The sequence below is a fragment of the Theropithecus gelada genome, chromosome 14 (assembly GCF_003255815.1).
Source record: "Theropithecus gelada isolate Dixy chromosome 14, Tgel_1.0, whole genome shotgun sequence".
Classification (NCBI taxonomy): Eukaryota; Metazoa; Chordata; class Mammalia; order Primates; family Cercopithecidae; genus Theropithecus; species Theropithecus gelada.
In genome coordinates this window covers 63,850,933-63,876,669 of record NC_037682.1, presented here as the reverse complement: position 1 = coordinate 63,876,669, position 25,737 = coordinate 63,850,933, and the positions used below count along the sequence as shown (strand labels likewise).

General features: G+C 48.9%; 1 protein-coding gene across 4 annotated transcripts in view; it reads left to right on the top strand.

The window, feature by feature from the left end:
* NUMA1 (nuclear mitotic apparatus protein 1) overlaps positions 1–25,737 on the top strand; it is an 81,191-nt gene that overhangs the window by 50,760 nt on the left and 4,694 nt on the right. For 3 of the 4 annotated variants that reach the window (XM_025356902.1, XM_025356900.1, XM_025356899.1), the window contains 17 exons: positions 3,566–3,651; positions 8,457–8,536; positions 9,662–9,744; positions 10,390–10,470; positions 11,849–11,936; positions 13,508–13,631; positions 14,141–14,298; positions 14,598–14,715; positions 14,815–14,932; positions 15,288–15,428; positions 16,767–16,889; positions 17,037–20,402; positions 20,854–20,895; positions 22,427–22,495; positions 23,883–24,002; positions 24,085–24,303; positions 24,425–24,582. In XM_025356902.1, the coding sequence (XP_025212687.1) occupies positions 3,566–3,651; positions 8,457–8,536; positions 9,662–9,744; positions 10,390–10,470; positions 11,849–11,936; positions 13,508–13,631; positions 14,141–14,298; positions 14,598–14,715; positions 14,815–14,932; positions 15,288–15,428; positions 16,767–16,889; positions 17,037–20,402; positions 20,854–20,895; positions 22,427–22,495; positions 23,883–24,002; positions 24,085–24,303; positions 24,425–24,582 (5,174 nt within the window). The remainder of the gene's footprint in view (positions 1–3,565; positions 3,652–8,456; positions 8,537–9,661; positions 9,745–10,389; positions 10,471–11,848; positions 11,937–13,507; positions 13,632–14,140; positions 14,299–14,597; positions 14,716–14,814; positions 14,933–15,287; positions 15,429–16,766; positions 16,890–17,036; positions 20,403–20,853; positions 20,896–22,426; positions 22,496–23,882; positions 24,003–24,084; positions 24,304–24,424; positions 24,583–25,737) is intronic. The other variant, XM_025356903.1, reaches the window with a different exon arrangement.

Here is a 25,737-nt window from a genome sequence, read left to right as displayed (position 1 = left end):
TAATTTTCAGTAATTTATAACATAAAAATAAATTAGTGGTTTATTTTATTAATACTTAAATTATAGCTTGAAACTATTCTGTAAACAGCAGTTAATAATGAATAAACTGTTACAGGATATTTTAAGATTTGACAACCTTAAGCAACCCTGCAATCCTAAAGGGCAACTCTTAAGTTACATGGTGAGCCTGGTCCTCACTCTCATGTTTTATGTCCTGACTAGAGATGAAGGAACTTCTCTACTTCCTTAACTTTTAAATGATTTCTCACTTGAGAGCAAAATAATTCACAGGAAGAAAAGTCTTTTTATATCCATGAAAGGAACTGTGGCTGGATTATTACCCAATTGGTATATGTGATGAATCCAGATTCCTTAGGAGACTTTACATCAGCTAATTGGTATGATTTTTTAGTCTTGTTAGTGAACAAGCATCCATAGCCCTTGAATGTTTTACCTAGATTGCAGGTATTGATAGGAGATGGTTTTGCCTTGGCAGTCTCTCCATTTTCTGCAGGTAAAATGGAATCTTGGCCTGAAGTTTTCAGAATCTTCTTGGAAAACTTACAATGACCTGTCCTGACCAATTAGATTGAGCTTTTTTCAAAAGACAGCATAAATATTTTATAAATATATTAGCAAACTCTTTAAGATGTCAATAAGTCACATTTTATTTCACATTTAAAAACTTTTAATCTGTTTTAATTTGGATTCATCTAAAAGATTCCCCTTTTTGAGATAGGGTCTTGCTCTGTGACCCAGGCTGGAATGCAGTTGCATTCATGGCAGCCTGGAACTCCTGCCCTCAATCCTCTGCCTCCCACCTTAGCCTCCTGAGCAGCTAGGACCATAGACATCACAGACATGCACCACCATGCTGGGCTGTTTTTTGTTGTTGTTGTTTTTTGTTGTTGTTGTTTTAATTTTTTGGTGACAGGGTCTTGCTGTGTGGCCTAGGCTGATCTCAAACTTCTGGCCTCAATCGATCCTCCCTCCTCATCGTCCCAAAGCACTGGGATTACAGGCATGAGCCACCACACCTGGCCTAAAAGATTTATTTATTTATTTATTTATTTATTTATTTATTTATTTATATATTTTTTGAGACAGGGTCTCAATCACTCTAGTTGCCCAGGCTAGAGTGCAGTGGTGTGATAATAGCTCACTGTAGCCTTGACCTCCTGGGCTCAAGCGATCTTCCCACATCAGCCTCCCAAGTAGCAGGGACTACAGTAGCATACAGGCGCAAGCCACCTCACCCAGCTAATAATTTTTTTAAAATTATTATTTTGTAGAGACAGGGTCTCCTTATGTTGCCCAGGCTGGTCTTGAACTCCTGGCCTCAAGCAGTCCTTCTGCCTCAGCCTCCCCAAGTGCTGGGATTACAAGCATGGGCCACTGCACCTGACCTTAAAGTTGTTTCTAAATGTGAAAGTATTTAACTGAAATAAATACTATCATGTCTGTAGAGGAATCATTGATTTTTTAAAATCCTCTTAATTCTATAGTGCATGCAGCTAACTTAACTGTTAAGAAATACAAATGTTATATCTACTTCAGTATTTTAATTTTATTAGCCATAATAGTGCCTTATGTTTATTACTCTTTCTTTATTTCTTTTTTTTTTTTTTTTTTTTTTTTTTTTGAGATGTCTCACTCTGGTTCCCAGGCCACAGTGCAGGGACACTATCATAGCTCATTGTAACTTCTCCAGCTCCTGGGCTCAAATGATCCACCCACCTCAGCCTCTTATGTAGCTAGGACTTATAGGCACCATGCCCAGCTTGCTTGCTTGCTTGCTTATTTATTTATTTGGTAGAGACAAGGTACTGTTATGTTGCCCAAGGTGATCCTAAACTCCCAGCCTCAAGCAGTCCCCCTACCTCAGCCTCCCAAAGTGCTGGGATTACAGGTGTGAGCCACTGCGCCTGTCCTACTTTTTTTTGTTTAAATGTGTTCTTGCATCCATAATCCATTTGAGCTCACACTGGTCCTTTGAAGTAGATAAGGTAGGGGTTCCATCCATTTGGCACGAGAGAAAACTAGTGCAGAGAGAAATAAAGTTTATAACAAAGGTTGCTGGCAAGTTTCTGGAGGAGCTGGGCCCAAAATGTATATGTACTGGCTCCCAGCCCAAATATAGAGAATACATTTATAAGCAATAGAATCTAGTTGTCTGCACATAACCACTATGCTGAAGTTCTTTAAAATACCTTGTTTCTTAAAGCAGGCTCAGTCTCTCTCCCCTCTTAGTGCTGAATATGTGAATAATTAACTTAGCAAACCATTTCTTCTTATAGTAATAAAAAAGTAAACTTCAGCCCAGATTACTTCTGAACTTTACTGCCTATGGAATTCATGAGGTTTTCCTGTAGAAGTCGACGTGTATACTTATTGAATAACCTGTGTACCTGATGCATGTGACCCCTGGTGAATTTTCTAGTGGTAAAAACTGATTTAGATGTATGCCTATCTGAAGCCAAAGAATGGGAACAGACAACTAAATCAGAATAAGTTTTTCTTTGAGATTCCCAGCCCAGCTCGTCATCTTCTTTCATTCCCACCCCGTTTTTTTTCCTTTCCTTTTCTTTCTTTTTTCCTTTGGAGACAGGGTCTTGCTCTGTCACCCAGGCTAGAGTACAGTGATGCAATCTCAGCTCACTGCAGCCTCGACCTCCCTGGGCTAAGGTGATCCTCCCACCTCAGCCTTTTAAGTAGCTGGGACTGCAGGTGTGTGCCACCACACCTGGCTAATTTTTTGTATTTTTTGTAGGACAGGGTTTCACCATGTTGCCCAGGCCCGTCTTGAACTCCTGAGCTCAAGTGATCTTCCTGCCTTAGCCTCCCAAAGTGCTAGGATTGCAGGTGTGAGCCACCACGCCTGGATCCCTCCACCCACTTTTTAAAAAATCATCTTGTTCCCCTATTGTTTTTCCCTTCTCCCCTCAGCCAAAGTTTTATGTGTGGAAAGAATAAAAATGCGTTAATAAGATTTTATATCTTTTTGGGAGTGTATAGCATATATGTAATATTTATGTTTTGAATAGATATTTGAAAACTCAAGAGCTACAAAGGGCTATAATATAAAAATCCAAGAGATATAGAAACTTATAATGTAAACATTCAAGAAATACAAAGGGCTATAGTACATTCAAGAGCTACAGAGAGTTATAATGTTAAGAGCCTTTCTTTTCCCACCTCAGACTCCCTGCTGTCAAATTCCTCTCTTTAGAAGCAATGTTAGTACCAATTTATTGGTGTATCCTTCCAAAAGCATTTTATGCCTAAAAGTATACTCCCAGTGCTGGAACATCTTAGGAGAGTTTAAGCTTTTATTTAGTTGAAGCCAAAGGAAGGACTCTCTGATGGTTGCATTTCAGGTGGCTGTAACTGGATGAGTGAGTGCAGCAGCACTCCTTCCTGAAATTAAAAACCTGAGAATCATCAGTTCTTTTATTCCTATAGCCTACAACTGTAAGCACTCACATTGAGCCTCTGGGAAAAGGAGCAAACCACATTGCTTCTGGCGTTTGTAACGTCTCACTAGGCTGTTCCCCTTGATTCACAGGTGAACAGTCTACATGTGGCTGACCCTGTGGAGGCTGTGCTGCAGCTCCAGGACTGCAGCATCTTCATCAAGATCATTGACAGACTGTGAGTACACACCATACATCTCTCTAGCCTCTAAGGCAAAGCTGATTGCTGGGGTGGGGGCTGTATTTGTTCTCTTTACTTGGTGATGGCTATGACCAGAAATCAGGGGCAGGATTGGGACATCATAAGCCAGGGTGGGGCCTAAAGGCAAGAATACATTGACTTCATCTTCCAGTTGCTGTGCCACTCCATGGGAGAGGTTTCATGCTTGTCCCATCCTGAGGCTTCTGCACTCTTGCACAGGAGAGCCTCCAAGGCTCCATGCCCTCACATTCTTACAAGTGCTCACTCTTGGGCTCCCCATTCTCTTGTCCCACCAGAAGCCTTCTACAACCCTCTTTTCTTGACTCATCCCTACCCTATGCCACAAGCCCTCTTTGCAACCTTCTGAGGGAAGAAAGGGAAAGCTCTCACATCTGAAGGAAAGAAGAAACACCTAGAAATCTCATCTGTAACTTGTTAGCACTTCTAAGCCATTATAAAATAAATACACTTCTGGGGTTTTTACTGCCTCAATTAACTTGTTTTCTGAGGTCCAAGAGCATTTAAAAAGCTTGTTGTTACCATGCAGCAAGGATTGTAGTTTGGCCTTTTGGTCTGTGTCTTTAGCACATTTCCTTTGAACATCACAGTTATCTGGGAAATGAATAGAGTGGGGCTTCCTTCCAGTATCTTACCTTTTTGGGACCGAGCATAGATCAGTCGTTGTCTTTTTTTTTTTTTTTTTTAAGAAAGCACATTAGATTGTTTACCCCAGGCCAAGGATAAACTGAAGTGTTGAAGGTGTTTATGTGCCATACGTGGCAGTTAGGAACTGGTATTAGGGACTCACATCTCTGTGAAGCAAGCACTTTACCCATTCATAGGTAACAGCTCATTGATAGGGAAAGAAGGTAGAGTTAAGCTAAACAAAGGCCAGAACTGTGTCTGATTCATCTTGGGGTCTTCCCTACACTACATTGATTAGGTTTTAGTTAATGTTTGTTGAGTAAAGAGATGAGTTGGTATTCTCCATCAGCAAGGTCTAGTGGGGCTGAGTAGCCCAGGACAGATGGGTCTGCTAAAGTGGTTTTTTATTTGAAATGTGTGTTGGTCGTGGGTTGTCTTATAGGATTTTTTAAAATTCCATATGCTCTAACCAGGACCTGCCTTAGTACCTCTAAAAGAAGTCACTGTTCTTATTTGGGTCCAGACACTACCATTTTCTCTTCCAGTTACCCAGGCAGGACATTTCAACATCATCTTGACTTCTCTCTCTCCTTGGCGCTGATCTCTAATTGGTCATCGTCCTCTCTGCTCACAACCAATGTCCCTCCCTCTGCCTCATTCTAGTTCTTCTAGCCTAGTTCTTCTCTAATCTGCCCTTATTGTAGTTCATTCCTATACATGAGTTCTCAATAATCTTTCTCAAATCTTGTTTTCTTTGTGACACTTCAGTGACTCTTCATCAAACCTCAGTGAGTATTCATTTTTAATAGGTAGAAATCTAAAATTTTCAGCCTGGTGTTTAAGATCTTTCATCAGGGGGTCATTTCCTCTCACCAGTTTTGTGTCCTGCTTTTTTTTCTCCCCACTCAACACCACCTCATTTTTTTTTTAATCTTATAGAAATTCTTAAATCCTGGATTCTGTTAATTGCATTATTATGGTGCGGCTTAACTTGTTCCACTGTTCCCCTTGCTGCCTATGTACTGAAAATTAGATCTAAGCTTGATTCACTTTTTTTTTTTTTTTCGCAAAGACACTTCATAGTTGGGGTTGTGTACCACCTGTAAGTCAGCATTTTGGAACTTCTATTGAAAATAATTATTTTGCAAACCCTAAGGAAGTGATAGATCCAGGCACCTACCATTAATGGCTGGTAAAACCATTAGGCTGGCAATACCTAACTCTGTGTTTAATTTTAACCTCACTAAAAGTGAAGCAGCCAGGTATAATATGCCTTGTATTGTAACACAAAATATGGGGCAGCATGCTTTTATGACCTCAGAATAGATCAAGGAACTTTTGCTTTTGAAGAGAGAAATTTCCTTGGCCTGGTGACAAGAGCAGTAGATGTGCCCAAGAGTAAGGATGTGTGTTGTCCTTGGGTTAGCCACTGTAGGTTTATAACCTGGTAGGAAATTTTCATAGGAAGCATCAAAAATTCAAGATGCTCATTTTCAAGTTGTCTTCTAGGGTGTTGCCTGAATCTAGGCTGCAGTAGAAGGGGGAGTTGGAGGTAGGCGATATTAAAATCCCAGGTTAACGCTCATCTCCATCTCAGATCCAGCACATTGCAGACCAGCTTCCTTTTGGGAAATGGAGGTTCTTGGTTAATATGTTCTGGCTCTTACATTTCTGGTACTGCTACTAGTGCCAACCTAAATCAGCAGCCTAGTTCTCAGCAGAAGGCAGCAGAGGATGGCAAGGTTGGAGGGTAGATAGAAGCTGTGAGAGTTGGATGACTCCTGTCTGCACACTGGACAAGGGGCGCCCTGAGAAAAATAATTCTTTTAAAAAAAAAAAGAAGCTGTGGGACTTGAGGAGGGTTTAATTGCTTGGCCACTTGGCCTTCTCTATGGGAAAATTAACTGGGATCAACCCTTCTGACAAGTTTCCCTTTCTGTTCTTCTGTGCGTGAATAGCCTAAAGCAAAAAAGGCTGTCCCATCTCTTTGATAGCTGTGAGGCTTGAACAACAAAGTATAGTGGAGGCATTTAGCCAGAAAACTTACAGTTCTGATGTTTATCTTGCTGACATTTATTTCTGCTCTTCTCAGTAAAAAGCATCCCTCAGTTGTCAGTCAGCCCATATGTATTGAGCACCTACTTTATTCCTCGCTTTCAGCTAGTGCAGTTGGAGTGGGCAGTTGTAAATGGTGCAGTTGCATTCATGAGTGCTGCAGGAAGACCTGGAGGACAGCGGAGGCATGACTGGCAGGAGTTGTGGATGGCTTCCTGACAGAGATGAGACTTCAGCACTGTCTTAAAGGATGGGCTGGATTTCTCTAGGACTACTGTTGTCCAAAGCATGCTCCATGCAGCTTTACTTACACCAGGCTTTGTGAGGGGTAGGGGGAAGGGTTTTGTGATCAAATAGGTTTAGGAAATAATGCATGTTGTATCTTCTATAAAAATGTTCAGTTTAGTTTAACCCAGCATTTCTCAAACATTTCACCTGAGAACCTATTTTTATTTTTAGTTAATGGAATACTCTGAGGTAAATATTGCTCCACACTGAGCCAAGGAGTCACAACATTCCAGATTGTGGGTGGGTAGGGGAAATGGCTCATTTGGGAGTCTGTAAGAGATTAGCATCTCCTTAAGACTTTGTAGGAGTCTCTGATCTCAGACCAACTATCCAGACAGAGTGCCTCTAGTGGGGGATTCACTTGGAAGAAGCCTTTGTAATCACATGGGGTATGGGGGGAGGTACACTCATAGTCTTGGCTTGGATGACGCTTGTGCTTTCATGATGTCTCTGGCATTGGAAGTTTCTGGACCTGCCCTGCCCTCCAGAAAGTTGGCTGAGAACTAGGGGTTTAGATTCTGAGAAACAAGGGGCCCACTAATCAGGATCTCCCACTGTAGCCTAGAGAATTCAGCTTTCTAACTGAAGTGGTATTTTACCTGCTGCTTCTGAAAATGGAACCACAGTTAACTAGGGGATCCAGCAAAGTTCCCCAACTAGGCTGAAGGCTGAGATGGCAAAAGCCTCCCAGAGGAGGATCCCAGGGATTAGTATTCTTTTTTTTTTTTTTTTTTTTTTTTTTTTTGAGACAGAATCTCCCTCTGTCTCCCAGGCTGGAGTGCAGTGGCACCATCTCTGCTGACTGTAATCTCTGTCTCGGGTTGAAGCAATTCTGCCTCAGCCTCCTGGGCTGTGTGAGAGCTCCCCCTGCTGTCTCCCTCTCCTCATGGCTCTCTTCACACTGCCTGCTCTTCCAGTAAAGCAAGTAGAGACAAGAACCACTAATCGAGAATACTAGTCCTGGCTGGGCACGGTGGCTCCAGCCTGTAATCCCAGCACTTTGAGAGGCTGAGGTGGGTGGAGGTCAGGAGTTTGAGACCAGCCTGGCCAACATGGCGAAACCCCATCTCTACTAAAAAATAAAAAAATTAGCCAGGTGTGGTGGTCCATGCCTGTAATCCCAGCTACTTGGGAGGCTGAGGCAGGAGGATTGCTTAAACCCAGGAGACAGAGGTTACAGTGAGCCGAGATCGTGCCACTGCATTCCAGCATGGGCGACAGAGTGAGATTCTGTCTCAAAAAAACAAACAAAAAACTAGTCCATGGGATCCTCCTCTGGGAGGCTTTTTGCCATCTCAGCCTTCAGCCTAGTGGGGGAACTTCACCCTGTCACTTCAGAGCCTTGTTTCCTCCTGTTCTTTCAGTTCTTGGATGTGTTTTTCCTTCCCCATGGTCTTCTCTCACTCTTACCCTAGGTGTGTTCTCCAGGCTTCCTGACAGCTTAGAGTTGAGACATTCCAGATGGTGTAATCTAGCTTCCCATTCATCTGGGCTGCCTCCATCTCCTCTCGGCCCCTTTCCACAGAGCTTTTTTATATTTGCAAAGAGGATGATAGAATGCCATCTTTTCCAGAAGAACCCCATGCCTCAAGTCCCCACTTCCCACCCACCAGACAGTTCCTTCTGGATAAATGGTGTCCTGGTATCTGTCACCTGTCTCCCAATCTGATCTGGATCTCTTCTAGATCCAGCAGAGATCAAGACTGGAAGGAATGGGGATGTAGTATGAAATGCAGCAGCAAAGAGGCAAAGATTGCTGAATACTCTGGTCCTAATACTTGCTCTTTTTCTAGCCATGGCACTGAAGAGGGACAGCAAATCTTGCAGCAGCCGGTGCCAGAGAGACTGGACTTTGTTTGCAGTTTTTTGCAGAGTAAGCACCTTTCTTATCCAGCTATGAAGAAGCTGCTTCCTCAGCTCGTGGGATTGGAGAGTCCAGAGGAACTAGTTCATGAGTGTCTAGAGGAGAAAAATTTCAAGACTCCCCACTCTTTAACACAAAGATGAAAACAGCTGGTTCAGATCCCCTGGGTCTTGTGATGCCTCCATCAGTTGGTGTAAGAAGAGTGTCCCTTCAGTCCCAGAGCCCTTCTCAGAGATCTAGGTGTAGCCAGAAGGTTACTTTTTGGGACCTATCACCTTGAACTCTTTGAGCACCTTAAGTTTCTGTTCCCCCCAACTTCAAGGAGATAGAAGCGAGAGTCTTTCCCTTGCAAGAAAAACTATTTTTCCCAGATAACTTTGAATTCGTTGCTTAGGCGATAGGTGTAGGGGCAGAGGCAGATTAAGGTTGATCTTGACCTCCCTCACTGCTTGTGTGACCTTTCTGGAGGTAGGTTCCCTATGTATAATATGGAGATGATAACTGCTCTTCAAGTGGATGGGTGGATTAAATAAGAACATATGCAAAGCTTCTAGTACAGTGCTTGTCAGCTCCCCTCCCCTTGTCCAGCCTTAGACCACACAGTCCTCGTCTTTGACATGGGGAGCTAGCTGCCATCTCCACTCCTAGAGAATTATAGGAAAAGAGAGGCTATATTTAGATAAAGCAAGGTGTTAATAATTGAGCCCAGACCCTTGGGCAGCATGAGAGTCAGGTATCCCCAGGTGTCCTCCTCTGACCCAGCTGCAGGTTTCCTCTGTGATCTCAGTTGGAACAGGATTCTAAGTGACCTGGCATCTCTGGGCTCTTCCTCTGTGGTGCTGAGAGAGAGTTGGTGAGTGGGTGGGAGAGTGCAATGTCATGACCCAGAGTTGCTGTGAATTCCCAGGCTGCTTTCTTCTTCCATTATCCTTGTAGCCCTTGGATTGACCCAGGATAGAACTAACTTCAGATGGAAAATTGTAAGGCAGGGGAAAGAGGGCATAGGAGTAAGGAGCCCTACATCTCATAGCTCCACCAGAGATAGCCATTCTGCTCCCCAGATTTAAGTGTTCTGGGATTTCAGGTATGGTTCCCAGGAAGTTCACCCTGTTTTCTACATTGTTGTCATTGCAGAAAATCAAAAACATCCCTCTTCTCCAGAATGCCTGGTGTCTGCACAGAAGGTGCTAGAGGGATCAGAGCTGGAACTGGCCAAGGTACTTATGGAATACCCGACTGGGGAGGCGGAGCAGGGTTGGAGTAATGGTATCCGAGGGACCCTGCAGGGCCTTCTCTTAACCCAAGGGGAGATGATGGGTGCTTTATTTCTGGGGCTCTAGTACATTGGAGGTAGAACCAGGCAGCCACCTGTCTGAGTCAGAGGCTGATTTAGCCCAAGGATTCTAGGAGCCCATGATCTTATGACAGAGATTATGAAATAAACAATAGTTTACTAGACCATTACTGCCGGCCTTGGTGGAGACCTGGCAGAAATCAGGTCTCACTCGACTATCACCATATTTTTATTATAGCTCAGTCTGCGTCATTCCCTCTGTTCTTTCTGGGTGCTGACCTATAGAGGGTACCTAAAGCTTCACACCCAGGGTTCCATGAGTCCAGGAATTGAGCCATGCAGGAATCTTGGTGCTCAGCTTTTTGTATAGTGTACACTGTGTCCTCAATTGAAAAAAAAAACCCAAAATGTTTCCTGGAGCTATTAAGGATGGTGGCCTGGGGTTGCTGAATTCTAGGACTTTCAGAAGAATCGCCAGAATAGCTCAGAGTCCCCAGAACTGCCCAGAATGGGGCCACTGAGACAAGAGACAGCCCCACTCAGTGACTGCCTCCTGTTTGGCTTCTAGATGACCATGCTGCTCTTATACCACTCTACCATGAGCTCCAAAAGTCCCAGGGACTGGGAACAGTTTGAATATAAAATTCAGGTAAGCCCTTGTGCCTCCATGCCACCTAGCGGGCCTAGCCCATGCTTCACCTCACCTGACTTGTTTTTCTTTGAACAGCAGATACTGGTCTTTTAAAAAATACAGTTATAACAGTTACTGCCATTCATCATAGAAAATCTGGGAAATGTTGAAAAGCATGCAGAAGGAAATAACAGTTGCCAATAAACTCATTCCCAGAGGTTGCTAACATTTTAAAGGATGTACTTTCAAGTCCTTTTTTATGTGCATATATTTAACTGTAATATATGTTTTAGGATAATACATAGAAATTATTCTCTGTTCCTATATGTGTTTCTGCGTGTGTGTGTGTGTGTGTGTGTGTGTGTGTGTGTGTGTTTCCACAGAACTTGCACTTCATTTATCTCATCCTTTCCTCTGGTAGGGTCATCTGGAAGAGGCCAACATAGTTATATATAAAAGCTTCCTGGCCGGGTGTGGTGGCTCACACCTATAATCCCAGCACTTTGGGAGGCTGAGACAGGAGGATTGCTTGAGGCCAGGAGTTCAAGATCAGCCTGGGTAACATAGCGAGACCCTGTCTCAACAAAAAAGATATTTTTAAAAAAATGAACTGGCCAGGCATGGTGACTCAAGCCTGTAATCCCAGCACTTTGGGAGGCCGAGGTGGGCGGATCACGAGGTCAGGAGATCGAGACCATCCTGGTGGCTAACACGGTGAAACCCCATCTCTACTAAAAATACGTAAAACTAGCCGGGCGAGCTGGCGGGCGCCTGTAGTCCCAGCTACTCGGGAGGCTGAGGCAGGAGAATGGCGTAAACCCGGGAGGCGGAGCCTGCAGTGAACTGAGATCTGGCCACTGCACTCCAGCCTGGGCGACAGAGCGAGACTCCGTCTCAAAAAAAAAAAAAAAAAAAAATGAATTGGGTGTGGCAGTGTGTGTCTGTAGTTCTAGCTACTTGGGAAGCTGAGGAGGAGGAGTTGACTCCGGGAGTTGGAGGTTATAGTGAGCTATGATTGTGCTGCTGTGTTCCAGCCTGGGTGACATAGCAAGACCTTGTTCCTTAACAACAATAACAATAAAAGCAACTTTCTGATTGTGTTACTTTCCTTAACAGTCACTTTGCTTGTGGTCAGGAGTGAAGTCAGTCAGGAACTCTGACTTGGGTACATCTTGAGGGGAGGTGGGAGGGAAGGGAGCAAGTGGGGTGAACATATCTCTAGTTGAATGTTGTTGGCTGGGTCATAGGACCTCAGCTCTGAGAGGGAGAATGGGATCCAGCAGGCTTCTAGGGCACGAGGGAGCCAGGGACTGGCACTGCCAGGGTGGAGCTCCTGGCAGCCATCCTTTCAGAGGCCTAACACCTCAGTGATGTTCTTTTTCTCTCTGTGGCCCAGGCTGAGTTGGCTGTCATTCTTAAATTTGTGCTGGACCATGAGGATGGGCTAAACCTTAATGAGGACCTAGAGAACTTCCTACGGAAAGGTGAGTAGGTACATACTCCTGAGAATCCCCTCATCTCTGAAATGGGGAATACTAGGATCCTGAGTTGTCAAGAAGTGCGGTGGGGGTTTGTTTCTGTCCGCAACACAAGACAGAGTTGGTGGTCAGGAAAAGTGTGTGTAATGGAGTAGGTCGATTTCTGGGTCATGTATCATCTCAGTTCCTATGGAGCTCCTCCTTGCTGCCTGGCAGCAGTGATGTAGGATATTTACAAGTGATCATACCTACTTTTGTTTTTTATTTTTTAAACAATCATTACTCTAGGCTTAGAAGCTGATAATGTGCAGTCTTTTTTTTTTTTTTTTTTTGAGATGGAGTCTCTCTCTGTCACCCAGGCTGGAGTGCAGTGGTGTGATCTCAGCTCACTGCAACCTCTGCTTCCCAAGTTCAAGCAGTTCTCCTGCTTCAGCCTCCTAAGTAGCTGGAATTACAGGTGCATGCCACCACACCTGGCTAATTTTTGTATTTTTTGTAGAGATGGCGTTAAACCATGTTGATTAGGCTGGTCTCAAACTCCTGACATCAGGTGATCTACCTGCCTCAGCCTCCCAAAGTGTTAGGATTATAGGCATGAGCCACTGCGCCCAGCCCACAGTCTTTTAAAAAATGTTTTTCCCATCATGTAGCACATGTTCTAGGTGGAAAGGCAGATACATAAACCAGGAAATATGATAAGGAATCTAAGTATGGAATATATCAGTGGTCTCGGCTGGTGCTACAGTAGAAAGAGTGATCGTTCTGCTGGTCTTCTGATGAAGAGGTCAGCTGGTGGATGATAGGAATGTAAGAAGGAGGTCTAGGCGAGTTCTAGCCATTGAGTTTGATGTTCCTTGTATTCAGGTTCCTCATGAGACCTTCAGGTGGAGATGTTGGAAATGTGAGTCCAGAATTCAGGAGCTGGCTCTGGACCAGAAGATAGGTTTGCAAGTCAGCATTGGATGGCCACTGAATCCGTGGGCACTATGGGCAGAGCCAGGAGGCCCCATCAGATCTCTGGGAGCTTAGAGGGTGGGTAGAGGAGGGAGGAGCAGATGAGGAGACTAAGAATGGGTAATTAGAGGTAGGAAAGTCCTACAAAAGTGGTCACAGAAACCAAGGAAAGAGAAGGGTTTTGAGGAGGAGGGCATTTTGGAGGTACAAGACTTTGGGGGGAAGAATTCCAAATGGCAGTCAGTGGCTCTGATAGGAAAGGTTGTTGGGGGCTGCGAGGAGATCCTGCTCAGGGCTCCCCAAGCCGTCTCTGCAGTATGGACTTGAGGAAAAAGCTGAGCACTTGGTGCAGTTTCTGAGCCAGAGAACACCCTCACTCCACTGTGCTCTGAGTAGTGATGCTCTGTAGAAATGGAAGCCCTGCACTTTATTTTGGTTAGAGACACGGAACTGTGGATAACCCAGACACCAGGTTCTGCCCAGTGCCTTCCTTGGTAGTTTACATATAAGTATCCACAGATTCACTCCCACTAAGGCCAAGTTCTCAGATTGCATAAAGATGCAAATCTTTTCACCTTCTTACTAATCTTTGATGATTTATTTTGTCTATTTCTTACCCCCAGCTCCTGTCCCTTCTACCTGTTCTAGCACATTCCCTGAAGAGCTCTCCCCACCTAGCCACCAGGCCAAGAGGGAGATTCGCTTCCTAGAGCTACAGAAGGTTGCCTCCTCTTCCAGTGGGAACAAGTATGTTCTGGGCCTTTCCTCCTGGGATAGGGCCTCAGCATCCATCTATTCCTCACATTCCTACCTTCTAGAGTTAAGCTGTTGACCAGCCTCTAGGAGTGCTTGGAGAATCCTGTAGATCTGGGATCTCCTCACCTCCCCAGTATTAATGGGGGGAATTGGTTGGGATTTGTCATGCGCAGAAGGTCCCCCTCAAAAGCTGTTCCCTGTTTATGGAATACCCTTCTTCCTCAAAGACTACAATGAAGTCCCTTCTCTTAGCACATGTCTGCAGAGCCAAGGATAATATATCACTTTTTTTTTTCTGACAAATTAAGGCAGTGAGAAGAAAAATTTTCTCAAGATCATGCCATGAGGCTTGAGGTAGCACTGCAAATAGAACCCAGGTGCACAGGCCTCCCAGCTGCTAGTGGACACTTCCACAGACCCCACTCCCTTCCTGCTGCCTGTTGCTGATTGCTTCAGATCTTAGGCTCTTACCAATGCAACTGGGCCTTTTCCCTCCTCAGCTTTCTCTCAGGTTCTCCAGCTTCTCCCATGGGCGATATCCTGCAGACCCCACAGTTCCAGATGAGACGGCTGAAGAAGCAGCTTGCCGATGAGAGAAGTAATAGGGATGAGCTGGAGCTGGAGCTGGCTGAGAACCGCAAGCTCCTCACCGAGAAGGGTAGGTGGCTGGCACGCTGGCAGATGTGTGAATAGACTTGCCAGAAGGATGTCCCCTTGGCCTCGCATGTTGTCCCCTCTGCTGGACCCTGGAGCTTAGAGCTCAGCCCTGGGCCTGTGGTCAGGCTGACCTCCTGGAAGTTGGGTTCTGTCTTTGTCCCCATCTTCTCTTTCCCTTAGATTGGATACCATATTCCTCCTCCTCTGTATGCCTCCTCCTCCCTATGCCACCTCCTCCCTTCCCCTCCTGCACATAGTTCTGTGCTGATTCTCCTCTCCTCCTCCCTCCACTCTGGGCAGATGCACAGATAGCCATGATGCAGCAGCGCATTGACCGCCTAGCCCTGCTGAATGAGAAGCAGGCAGCCAGCCCACTGGAGCCCAGGGAGCTTGAGGAGCTACGTGACAAGAATGAGAGGTACAACTCTCCCTGCATTCCTTCCCAGGCTCCCGCCCCTCCGTGCACCCAGCCAGGGGCCCATCCATACTCTCTTCTCGCTGCTTCCCTCCCTCGCAGCCTTACCATGCGGCTGCATGAAACCCTGAAGCAGTGCCAGGACCTGAAGACAGAGAAGAGCCAGATGGATCGCAAGATCAGCCAGCTTTTGGAGGAGAATGGAGACCTTTCCTTTAAGGTGGGTGTTAAGGTGGTGTGTGCATGGAGGCCCCTCAGGGCTGAGGCAGTCTGGAAGGCTCCCCAAGAGAGGGTTGAGAAGAATGTCCCAGCACCTGTCTTACGCTACAGTCTCTCCAGAGACCTGCATATTTTGCCCCTTTCCTTGTCCCATAATTGGCTGCTTCCCGGGTACTAGGTTGTGACCCTAAAGTTTGATTTGTGGTCCTGAATTAGAGGTGTGATGGCTGTGATTGGTTTGTGGAGGGTTGGCAGGATAATTGGAGGCATCCAGCCCCTGGGGTTCAGGGAGCAGACAGCAGTGGTAGGGTCAGCGTTGACCCTGGGTGATGGGGATTCTCACTTGCCCATCTCAGCTGCGGGAGTTTGCCAGTCACCTGCAGCAGCTACAGGATGCCCTCAATGAGCTGACAGAGGAGCACAGCAGGGCCACTCAGGAGTGGCTGGAGAAGCAGGCCCAGCTGGAGAAGGAGCTCGGCACAGCCCTGCAGGATAAGGTAACCCTCTGCTGGGGTCACAGCCACAGTCTTGACCACATATGCAAAGCTGAATCCAGTTTACCACTGTGCTCTTCTGGGCCTTTGGGTATTAAGCTGCTTTCTCTTCAAGGTTTGATAGTGTGCTGTAATTGAAAGGTTGAAAGATTGTGGGCTTCAGTCTAGTACACCTTTCTTTTTTTTTTAATTTATTTTTATTTTTTTCCCCAGTCAGTGCCCTCACTTTATAGTATACCTTTCAATCCTATCTCTGGTGTTTATAAGATGTGGATCCTGGACAAGTTAATCAGTCTGTTTTTCTAAGCATTCTTTCCCTAAAATGGGAGTAATAACGAGTAGCAGCCTTACCACCTATTATGAGAAAATGTATGTAAAGCACTTCACACATCACGTAGTGTAAAGTAAGCTCTCAGTGAACCAGTTGTTATGGTTGCTATTGGTAAGAACCCAACTTGGCCACTTAGTAATAACCATGTAGCCCTTGATCTTGGCACTTAGCATCTGCTTCAGGTTCTTGCTCTGTAAGAGAAATAGTAATAGCTGCCTCTCACATTTGTAAGTGAATTAGAAATTCAGGAATGCACCCAGGCCGGGCACGGTGGCTCACGCCTGTAATCCCGGTACTTTGGGAGGCCAAGGCGGGTGGATCACCTGATGTCAGGAGTTGGAGACCAGCCTGGCCAGCATGGTGAAACCCTGTCTCTACTAAAAATACAAAAAGAAAAATTAGCTGGGTGTAGTGATGCATGCCTGTAGTCCCAGCTACTCGGGAAGCTGAGACAGAAGAAGCTCTTGAACCTGGGAGGCGAAGGTTGCAGTAAGCCAAGATCTCGCCACTGCACTCCAGCGTAGGCAACAGAGCAAGACTACGTCTCAAAAAAAAAAAAAAAAAAAAAAAAAAAGGGATGCACCCAGCACAGCCTCTTACAGGTACTTAGTGAACAGTGGTGAAGAAGTGGGTTTGGGACTGGGGGATGTTGCAGCTGCTGCCAGTGCTTCCCAGAGGATGGTGGGCAGCTGGTGGTGATTTGGATAATCTAGGACTCAAGACTTATCTGAGGAAGGGTATACAGTAAGGAAATTTGAAGTAAACTCAGCAGCCTTGGGGAAGTAGTAAGAAGGTCACATTATGCTTTTATTCTGCCTTAGAACTAGGTCTAGAGAGTCAGGTCCCTCATGCTCCCAGTTCCATGATTTCTGCTTTTTTCTAGGTCATGGCAAAGGAATATCTTGGTAACAAGATGATAGGCCCCATGTTTGTTGATGTTTATGAGGGCTTGTGTGGTAATCTGGTGCCTGTTCCACCTCTCTGTTCACATGGGTCTCATTTACTCCCAGAAATGCCTTGAAGAGAAGAACGAAATCCTTCAGGGAAAACTTTCACAGTTGGAAGAACACTTGGCCCTGCTGCGGGAGAACCCACCCCAGGAGAAGGGCGAGGTGCTAGGTGATGTCTTGCAGGTAGGAATGCACAGGACAACCTGTGTGCTGGGAGTTGGTGTGGACTCACATTCAGTACCTTTGGGTTCCTGGTGTTCTGCCATTTCCAGAGGAGGCTTGGTGACTGAGGAGTCATGCTGATCCCAGTTTATCTCTTTATACCACCAGCTGGAAACCCTGAAACAAGAGGCAGCCACTCTTGCTGCAAACAACACACAGCTCCAAGCCAGGGTGGAGACGCTGGAGACTGAGCAAGGCCAGCAGGAAGCGAAGCTGCTTGCTGAGCGGGACCACTTTGAAGAAGAAAAGCAGCAGCTCTCTAGCCTGATCGCCAACCTGCAGAGCTCCATCTCCAACCTCAGCCAGGCCAAGGAAGAGCTGGAGCAGGCCTCCCAGGCTCATGGGGCCCGGTTGACTGCCCAGGTGGCCTCTCTGACCTCTGAGCTCACCACACTCAATGCCACCATCCAGCAACAGGATCAAGAACTGGCTGACCTGAAGCAGCAGGCCAAAGAGGAGCAGGCCCAGCTAGCACAGACCCTCCAACAGCAAGAACAGGCCTCCCAGGGCCTCCGCCACCAGGTGGAGCAGCTGAGCAGTAGCCTGAAGCAGAAGGAGCAGCAGTTGAAGGAGGTAGCAGAGAAGCAGGAGGTAACTAGGCGGGACCACGCCCAGCAACTGGCCACTGCTGCAGAGGAGCGAGAGGCCTCCTTAAGAGAGCGGGATGCGGCTCTCCAGCAGCTGGAGGCACTGGAGAAGGAGAAGGCTGCGAAGCTGGAGATTCTGCAGCAGCAACTTCAGGTGGCTAATGAAACCCGGGACAGTGCTCAGACCTCAGTGACACAGGCCCAGCGGGAGAAGGCAGAGCTGAGCCAGAAGGTGGAGGAACTCCGCGCCCGTGTTGAGACAGCCTGCCGGGAACAGCATGAGGCCCAGGCCCAGGTAGCAGAGCTAGAGTTCCAGCTGCAGTCTGAGCAGCAAAAAGCAACTGAGAAAGAAAGGGTGGCCCAGGAGAAGGACCAGCTCCAGGAGCAGCTCCAGGCCCTCAAAGAGTCCTTGAAGGTCACCAAGGGCAGCCTTGAAGAGGAGAAGCGCAGGGCTGCAGATGCCCTGGAAGAGCAGCAGCGTTGTATCTCTGAGCTGAAGGCAGAGACCCGAAGCCTGGTGGAGCAGCATAAGCAGGAACAAAAGGAGCTGGAAGAAGAGAAGGCTGGGCGCAAGGGGCTGGAGGCTCGATTACAGCAGCTTGGAGAGGCCCATCAGGCCGAGACTGAAGTCCTGCGGCAGGAGCTGGCAGAGGCCATAGCTGCCCAGCGCACAGCTGAGAGTGAGTGTGAGCAGCTTGTCAAAGAAGTAGCTGCCTGGCGTGAACGGTATGAGGAGAGCCAGCAAGAGGAGGCGCAGTATGGAGCCATGTTCCAGGAACAGCTGATGACTTTGAAGGAAGAATGTGAGAAGGCCCGCCAGGAGCTGCAGGAGGCAAAGGAGAAGGTGGCAGGCATAGAATCCCACAGCGAGCTCCAGATAAGCCGGCAGCAGAATGAGCTAGTTGAGCTCCACGCCAACCTGGCCAGAGCACTCCAGCAGGTCCAAGAGAAGGAAGTCAGGGCCCAGAAGCTTGCAGACGACCTCTCCGCTCTGCAGGAAAAGATGGCTGCCACTAGCAAAGAGGTGGCCCGCTTGGAGACTTTGGTGCGCAAGGCAGGTGAGCAGCAGGAAACAGCCTCCCAGGAGTTAGTCAAGGAGCCTGCGAGGGCAGGGGACAGAGAGCCCGAGTGGCTGGAAGAGCAACAGGGACGCCAGTTCTGCAGCACACAGGCAGCGCTGCAGGCTATGGAACGGGAGGCAGAGCAGATGGGCAATGAGCTGGAGCGGCTGCGGGCCGCACTGATGGAGAGCCAGGGGCAGCAGCAGGAGGAGCGTGGGCAGCAGGAAAGAGAGGTGGCACGACTGACCCAGGAGCGGGGCCGGGCCCAAGCTGATCTTGCCCTGGAGAAGGCGGCCAAAGCAGAGCTTGAGATGCGGCTGCAGAACGCCCTCAATGAGCAGCGTGTGGAGTTTGCTACCCTGCAAGAGGCACTGGCTCATGCCTTGACGGAAAAGGAAGGCAAGGACCAGGAGTTGGTCAAGCTTCGTGGCCTGGAGGCAGCCCAGATAAAAGAGCTGGAGGAACTTAGGCAAACCATGAAGCAACTGAAGGAACAGCTGGCTAAGAAAGAAAAGGAGCACGCATCTGGCTCAGGAGCCCAATCTGAGGCTGCTGGCAGGACAGAGCCAACAGGCCCCAAGCTGGAGGCGCTGCGGGCAGAGGTGAGCAAGCTGGAGCAGCAATGCCAGCAGCAGCAGGAGCAGGCCGACAGTCTGGAACGCAGCCTCGAGGCTGAACGGGCCTCCCGGGCTGAGCGGGACAGTGCTCTGGAGACTCTGCAGGGCCAGTTAGAGGAGAAGGCCCGGGAGCTAGGGCACAGTCAGAGTGCCTTAGCCTCGGCCCAAAGGGAGTTGGCTGCCCTCCGCACCAAGGTACAAGACCACAGCAAGGCTGAAGATGAGTGGAAGGCCCAGGTGGCCCGGGGCCGGCAAGAGGCTGAGAGGAAAAACAGCCTCATCAGCAGCTTGGAGGAGGAGGTGTCCATCCTAAATCGCCAGGTCCTGGAGAAGGAGGGGGAGAGCAAGGAGTTGAAGCGGCTGGTGATGGCTGAGTCAGAGAAGAGCCAGAAGCTGGAAGACAGGCTGCGCCTGCTCCAGGCAGAGACAGCCAGCAACAGTGCCAGAGCTGCAGAACGCAGCTCTGCTTTGCGGGAGGAGGTGCAGAGCCTCCGGGAGGAGGCCGAGAAACAGCGGGTGGCTTCAGAGAACCTGCGGCAGGAGCTGACCTCACAGGCTGAGCGTGCGGAGGAGCTGGGCCAAGAATTGAAGGCGTGGCAGGAGAAGTTCTTCCAGAAAGAGCAGGCCCTCTCCACCCTGCAGCTCGAGCACACCAGCACACAGGCCCTGGTGAGTGAGCTGCTGCCAGCTAAGCACCTCTGCCAGCAGCTGCAGGCTGAGCAGGCCGCTGCCGAGAAACGCCACCGTGAGGAGCTGGAGCAGAGCAAGCAGGCAGCTGGGGGGCTGCGGGCAGAGCTGCTGAGGGCCCAGCGGGAGCTTGGGGAGCTGATTCCTCTGCGGCAGAAGGTGGCAGAGCAGGAGCGAACAGCTCAGCAGCTGCGGGCAGAGAAGGCCAGCTATGCAGAGCAGCTGAGCATGCTGAAGAAGGCGCATGGCCTGCTGGCAGAGGAGAACCGGGGGCTGGGTGAGCGGGCTAACCTTGGCCGGCAGTTTCTGGAAGTGGAGTTGGACCAGGCCCGGGAGAAGTATGTCCAAGAGTTGGCAGCTGTACGTGCCGATGCTGAGACTCGTCTGGCTGGGGTGCAGCGGGAAGCACAGAGCGCTGCCCGGGAGCTGGAGGTGATGACTGCCAAGTATGAGGGTGCCAAGGTCAAGGTCCTGGAGGAGAGGCAGCGGTTCCAGGAAGAGAAGCAGAAACTCACTGCCCAGGTAAGGTACTCAGCCCAACCACCCTCCCAAAGATCAGGAGCTGAGAGCATGGGGACATCGATCCTGTGTTCCAGGGCCTCTGGCTCCTACACTGGAGTGTCTTGCCTTTCCTCATTCACTGGGTGGCAGAAAAGGAGAGGTGGCTGATGGAGTTCAAGTCTGTTGCCCCTGTCATCCTAAAGAAAATGTCAGTGGCCTCCCCTCTCCTGAAGGCTCTGTCACTGGAGAGTCAAGCTGTGATGACCACCAGCCCATTCAGAGGTGCACCTGCACTGGATGCCTCAGGAGCCACTGGGGACTAGAATCAGTCTAACTGGCATTTTTAAACTTACTGTCAATCTAGCGCCTTAGGGGAAAGTATCAGAGCCTCAGTGAGGTCAGCCTGGCAGCAGGGCTGGTGCCTCTTTGGCCTCATCTCACTCTGTCTCCATTGCTCCTCCCCCATGTACAGGTGGAGCAGCTAGAGGTATTTCAGAGAGAGCAAACTAAACAGGTAATGCCTGGGGTCCTCGCTAAATGCTGGCTGCTTAAACGGTGACCAGTTTCGGTGCATGAGCCCGGCTGCAGCTTGCCTCCGCCAGCTCCTGTTGTGAACTGTTTGTGAAGGGGGCAGGGTCAAGCCATGGAATCCAGGCCCAGGCTTCCCAGGAGTGCGGTGTGCTGGGCTCTCTCGGGCTTCATCCCACCCGTCCCAGGTCGGCCTCTCCACCCTTCTGCACCTTCTCTCATCTGCCTGTCAGGGACAAGGGGTAGCACTGGCTTCATCTTTCCCACACCTGAACCAACGACAGACACAATCTTTGGGATTCTAAAACTTCCCAAGTACTGTGTCTAGTTAAGGATACCCAACCAAGAGGAACAGCAGAATTACCTGTGGGCCTCGTTTAACATTGTGTCCCTTTTTACCAGAGTACAGCTTTATGGAAGCCTTGAAGGTGATATGCGAGGCAGCCCCCACAGGTTAGGGAGAATTGTGGGCTCAGGACACTTGCCCATCACTTTCTGGGGCTCTAACCCCGAGCACAGCATAGAGATGTCTGTAGCAGGAAGGCTGAGGGTGAAGTAGCAGGAGGGGTCTATACCAGATGGGGGCAGGGGAGTGGGGGGTCACATGGTCTGGCTGCCTCTTTCTCACGGGAATCTCTGTGTTGCCTGAGACATCGAGGCTATAGAGCTAGTGTTAGAGCACCCTTTCCCCGTCACTCTCCTACCCAGCCACCCCAGGACTGCCGAAAAATTGGGCCCTCCTCTTCCTCTAAGGAGCCTGTGATAATGGGGGAGAATCAAAGTGAATAGCAAACAGTTAGCAATGGAGCCGTTGCCTCTCCCCTGTGCTGCCTGGTCATGCTTGAACTCCCAGAATACTTGAAGCAGCCAGGGGTGCATGGGGCTGTTATGTTCTTTCTTTTCCCCTACTCCCTGTGCTCCTCTTTGTGGGAGTTGGGTGGGCTTTGGAGTACATGTGCTACACCTGCTCTTGTCTTCCAGCAATCTGTTCCCCCAATGCTAACCACAGCAGCCATGCTGCTAGCACCAGCCCTAACAGCCTGTGGATGTTGGGAAGAGGTCTGAGCATCTGTGGGCTTGGGCTTTGGCAGTTTCTGGGAGGGAGGCATGGCAATTCATTGAGTATGTCGGCTAGAATTACAGACTAGGTCCTGGGAAGGTTGCGGCTGCAGAGTGGTGGCAGCAGCAGGGTGGTGGTGAGGTGTCAGCTCTCCAGAGTCAATTCCGATTCTGGAGGTGACAGGGGTTGGGCAGGCCTCTTTCTCTGCAGGCTCAGGGTAGAGGCAAGTATGGACAGGTGGCCCTGGCAACATCTATGTGTTAGATTGCCTCACTCAGGCCCTGCCAAGCAGCCTGGGCAGCAGGCTGTTCCCTAATTGGAGGCCAGAGAAAGGGCCTGAGTTTATTCTAGGAACGCTGGCGATCCTGGTCTGGGCCACCCCATGATGGGTGGACATCTGGGATGAACATCCAGGGGAAGTCCTCCTGAGTCTTCTGTCCTCCTCTTCCCTCCCCAGGTGGAAGAACTGAGGAAGAAACTGGCTGACTCTGACCAAGCCAGCAAAGTGCAGCAGCAGAAGCTGAAGGTGGGGCAGCTGGGGGAACGGGTCTGGCCTCTGGACAGGGGAGGAAAGCTGTTCTCTAAGCTCTCGGGCCGTGGGGGTGTGTGGGCAGAGGAGGGGCACCCTGTGTTCCAGGCAGCCCTCCTAGGAAGCCTGTGGCTTAGAAGCCCCTGCATGTGTCTTCTGGGAGCTCTCAAGAGACAACCAGGGTGGTTCCCATCTCTCAACTGTCACTGTCCACTACAGCAGCTACTAGTCATGTGTGGTTATTGAAATTTATTAAAGTAAATCCAGTTCTTCAATCACACTAGCTACATTGTGTCCCTGCTCAGTAGCTACATGTGGTTAGTGGCTGCTGCATTGGACAGCACAGATACAGAACTTTCCACCGTTGCATAAAGTTCTGTTGAACCATGTAAGTCCAGATAGTCTGGGCAGGGAAAGAACGAGTGTCACCAGTGTTGAATATTACAATGCAGTTTAATAACATTCTTAATGATTCCAACTGTGTCACCTTCCTTGGTTTAATACTTGCTTTCTGCAGTTCTAGGCTTCACAGCCTTTAGTCAGGGGCAAAGGAATTGGGCATCAGTGGTATTGGGACTCACTAAAGCCCTGGTGGGTCCTAGGAGTTGGTGGGAGCTCAGAGCTTCATTTCATGCCATGGTGCCACAGCATGTCTTGATTGCAATAAACAAATGTTTATTCTGCTCCTTGTGGGGCCTGTCCTGTGTTAGGAGAGGCAAAGGTGGGATGCTTCTATACAGTATCTACCGCAGAGTACTTGCTGGCCTTGCAGATGGACAGAGAATTAGGCCCTGTTCTTAAGGAGTTATAGTCTGGACAGGAGGCAGTGTGGGCATCATAAATAAGCCCCCACGGGCTTTTGGAGTTTAGTGGACCAAGTCTTACTCTGCCATTTAGTCATTGTTGCTATGGTCAATTTGCTTAAATCTTTGAACTCAGTTTCCTCCTCTGAAAAGGGGATGAAGTGACTTCTCAGAGTGGCTTTGAGGAGAAACAAGTTCCCCTGTCCTCAGAGAGCTCACATGCCAAGTGCCTCACTCCAGGCTCCGCACCTGGGTGTTCCTCGAGGATCGGTTCCCTTCCTCCTAGGGGAGATTGTGTGTGCATGCAAAGAGGGTGAGACAGTTTGTGTCCTATCTCAAAGAAGGCAAAGATAGGGCAGGAGCTGGTCAGGGAAAGGCCACTATGGATGTGGACTGAAGGGCGTGTGGACTTCAGGTTCAGTAGGCTGTAGTCGGGTGGAGTGTATCTGGGGTGGTGTGGTTTTCTTCCTCTTCCTAAGTTCAGGAGTCTGAAGCACCTCTGGAGCCCCAGTGGCTGATGCAGATGAGTGGACTTGGGTAGAGGGGCCAGAGCAGCTTTCCTGAGTGGACTTTCTTCTCAGGCTGTCCAGGCTCAGGGAGGTGAGAGCCAGCAGGAGGCCCAGCGCCTCCAGGCCCGGCTGAATGAACTGCAAGCCCAGTTGAGCCAGAAGGAGCAGGCAGCTGAGCACTATAAGCTGCAGGTAAGGAGCCCAGCCCCAGCCCATGCTACCTTCCTCCTGCCCTCCAGCCTCTGCCCCACCCACCCATCCTCTCTGCCCACAGATGGAGAAAGCCAAAACTCATTATGATGCCAAGAAGCAGCAGAACCAAGAGCTGCAGGAGCAGCTGCAGAGCCTGGAGCACCTGCAGAAGGAAAACAAAGAGCTGCGAGCTGAAGCCGAACGGCTGGGCCATGAGCTACAGCAGGCTGGGCTGAAGACCAAGGAGGCTGAACAGACATGCCGCCACCTTACTGCCCAGGTGCGCAGCCTGGAGGCACAGGTAAGAATTTGGCTGGCAGACTCACCTCACCCCTATCCCACTGGACCCCTGTGCCCTCTCCTCCTAGGCCACTGATGCCTTAGGTTTTTCTTCACTCTCCCCCTGGCCCTCTCCTTCTCAGGTTGCCCACGCAGACCAGCAGCTTCGAGACCTGGGCAAATTCCAGGTGGCAACTGATGCTTTAAAGAGCCGTGAGCCCCAGGCTAAGCCCCAGCTGGACTTGAGTATTGACAGCCTGGATCTGAGCTGCGAGGAGGGGACCCCACTCAGTATCACTAGGTCAGGAGGCACTCTTCCTCCCTGTGTCTGTTGTTTATGGAGTACCCGCTGTTTATCAGGCTGTATCCTGGTGAGATAAATAAGATGTGATCCAAATTTATTCTTAGAGAAGAATAAAGAAAAACAGGTATTATACCAGATGTCTGTTTAGGGCACAGTTGGAATAAAAAGCAAGCGGTCAAGAAAGGCTTCATGGAAGCTATCGCTCCTGCTGAGTCTTGAAAGCATCCATAGGTGTGTGTGCCAGGTTGACAGAGAAGAGCAGTGTGAACAGAGGCTGTGAAAGAGCCTGACTAGGCTGAGATGCAAGGCCAGGAAGGCCCAAGATCCTAGAGGGCCATCTGGACTCCCCGTTGGAGACCGGCTATTAAGACTTGATCCTAAAGGCATTGAGGAAACCTTGGTGGCTATAATTGAAAGGTTTAAGGGGAAAAAAAAAAAAAAAGGAACCTTGGAAGAATTTGAAACTGAAGAGTACATGGTTAATTTCCATCTTAAAAAGATGATTCTAATAGCCAGTATAGAAGTTAAGACTGGAAATACATACTGTTTTTATTAAACACTTACATTGTACTTATTTTGTGCTAGACATAAAGCACTCCTAACAATTATACCTGATTTATCCCCCAACAACCCTCTGAGGTAGGTTTATTCTGTCTCCTTTAACAGATGAATCTGGGGCATAGAGGGGCAGTCACTTGCCCAAGGTCCCCCAGTGGTAGAGCTGGGGTTTGACCCTGTGCAGCCTGGCCTGAGTCCTTGCTTGTCACCACTCATCTGCCTCTGTCAGTGCCATGATGAGTCTAGGTGAGAGGAGATGAGACAAACCAGGAAAAGGACATAAGCATGGAGAGGGTATGGTTAGGAGAGCTGTTCAGGAAGCTTGGTGATTGGGCTTCCCAAGCAGGACAACATAGAATTATGCCCATGTTCATGGTTTGGGGGCCTGAGTGGCAGGTGCTCGTATTCACTGAAATGGGAGATGAAGGAGGAAGAACAGAGAAGTGGGCTTAGATTGGGACGTGTTTGCTGTGGAGCAGCCATGGGCATCTGGTGAGGATGGGACATCTGGGTCTGGGCATTGCCACTATGAGGAGGTATTAGGAGAAGCCAGGGGAGTGGACTGAAGGGAAGGCCCAGGTCAAGGGCTTTCCT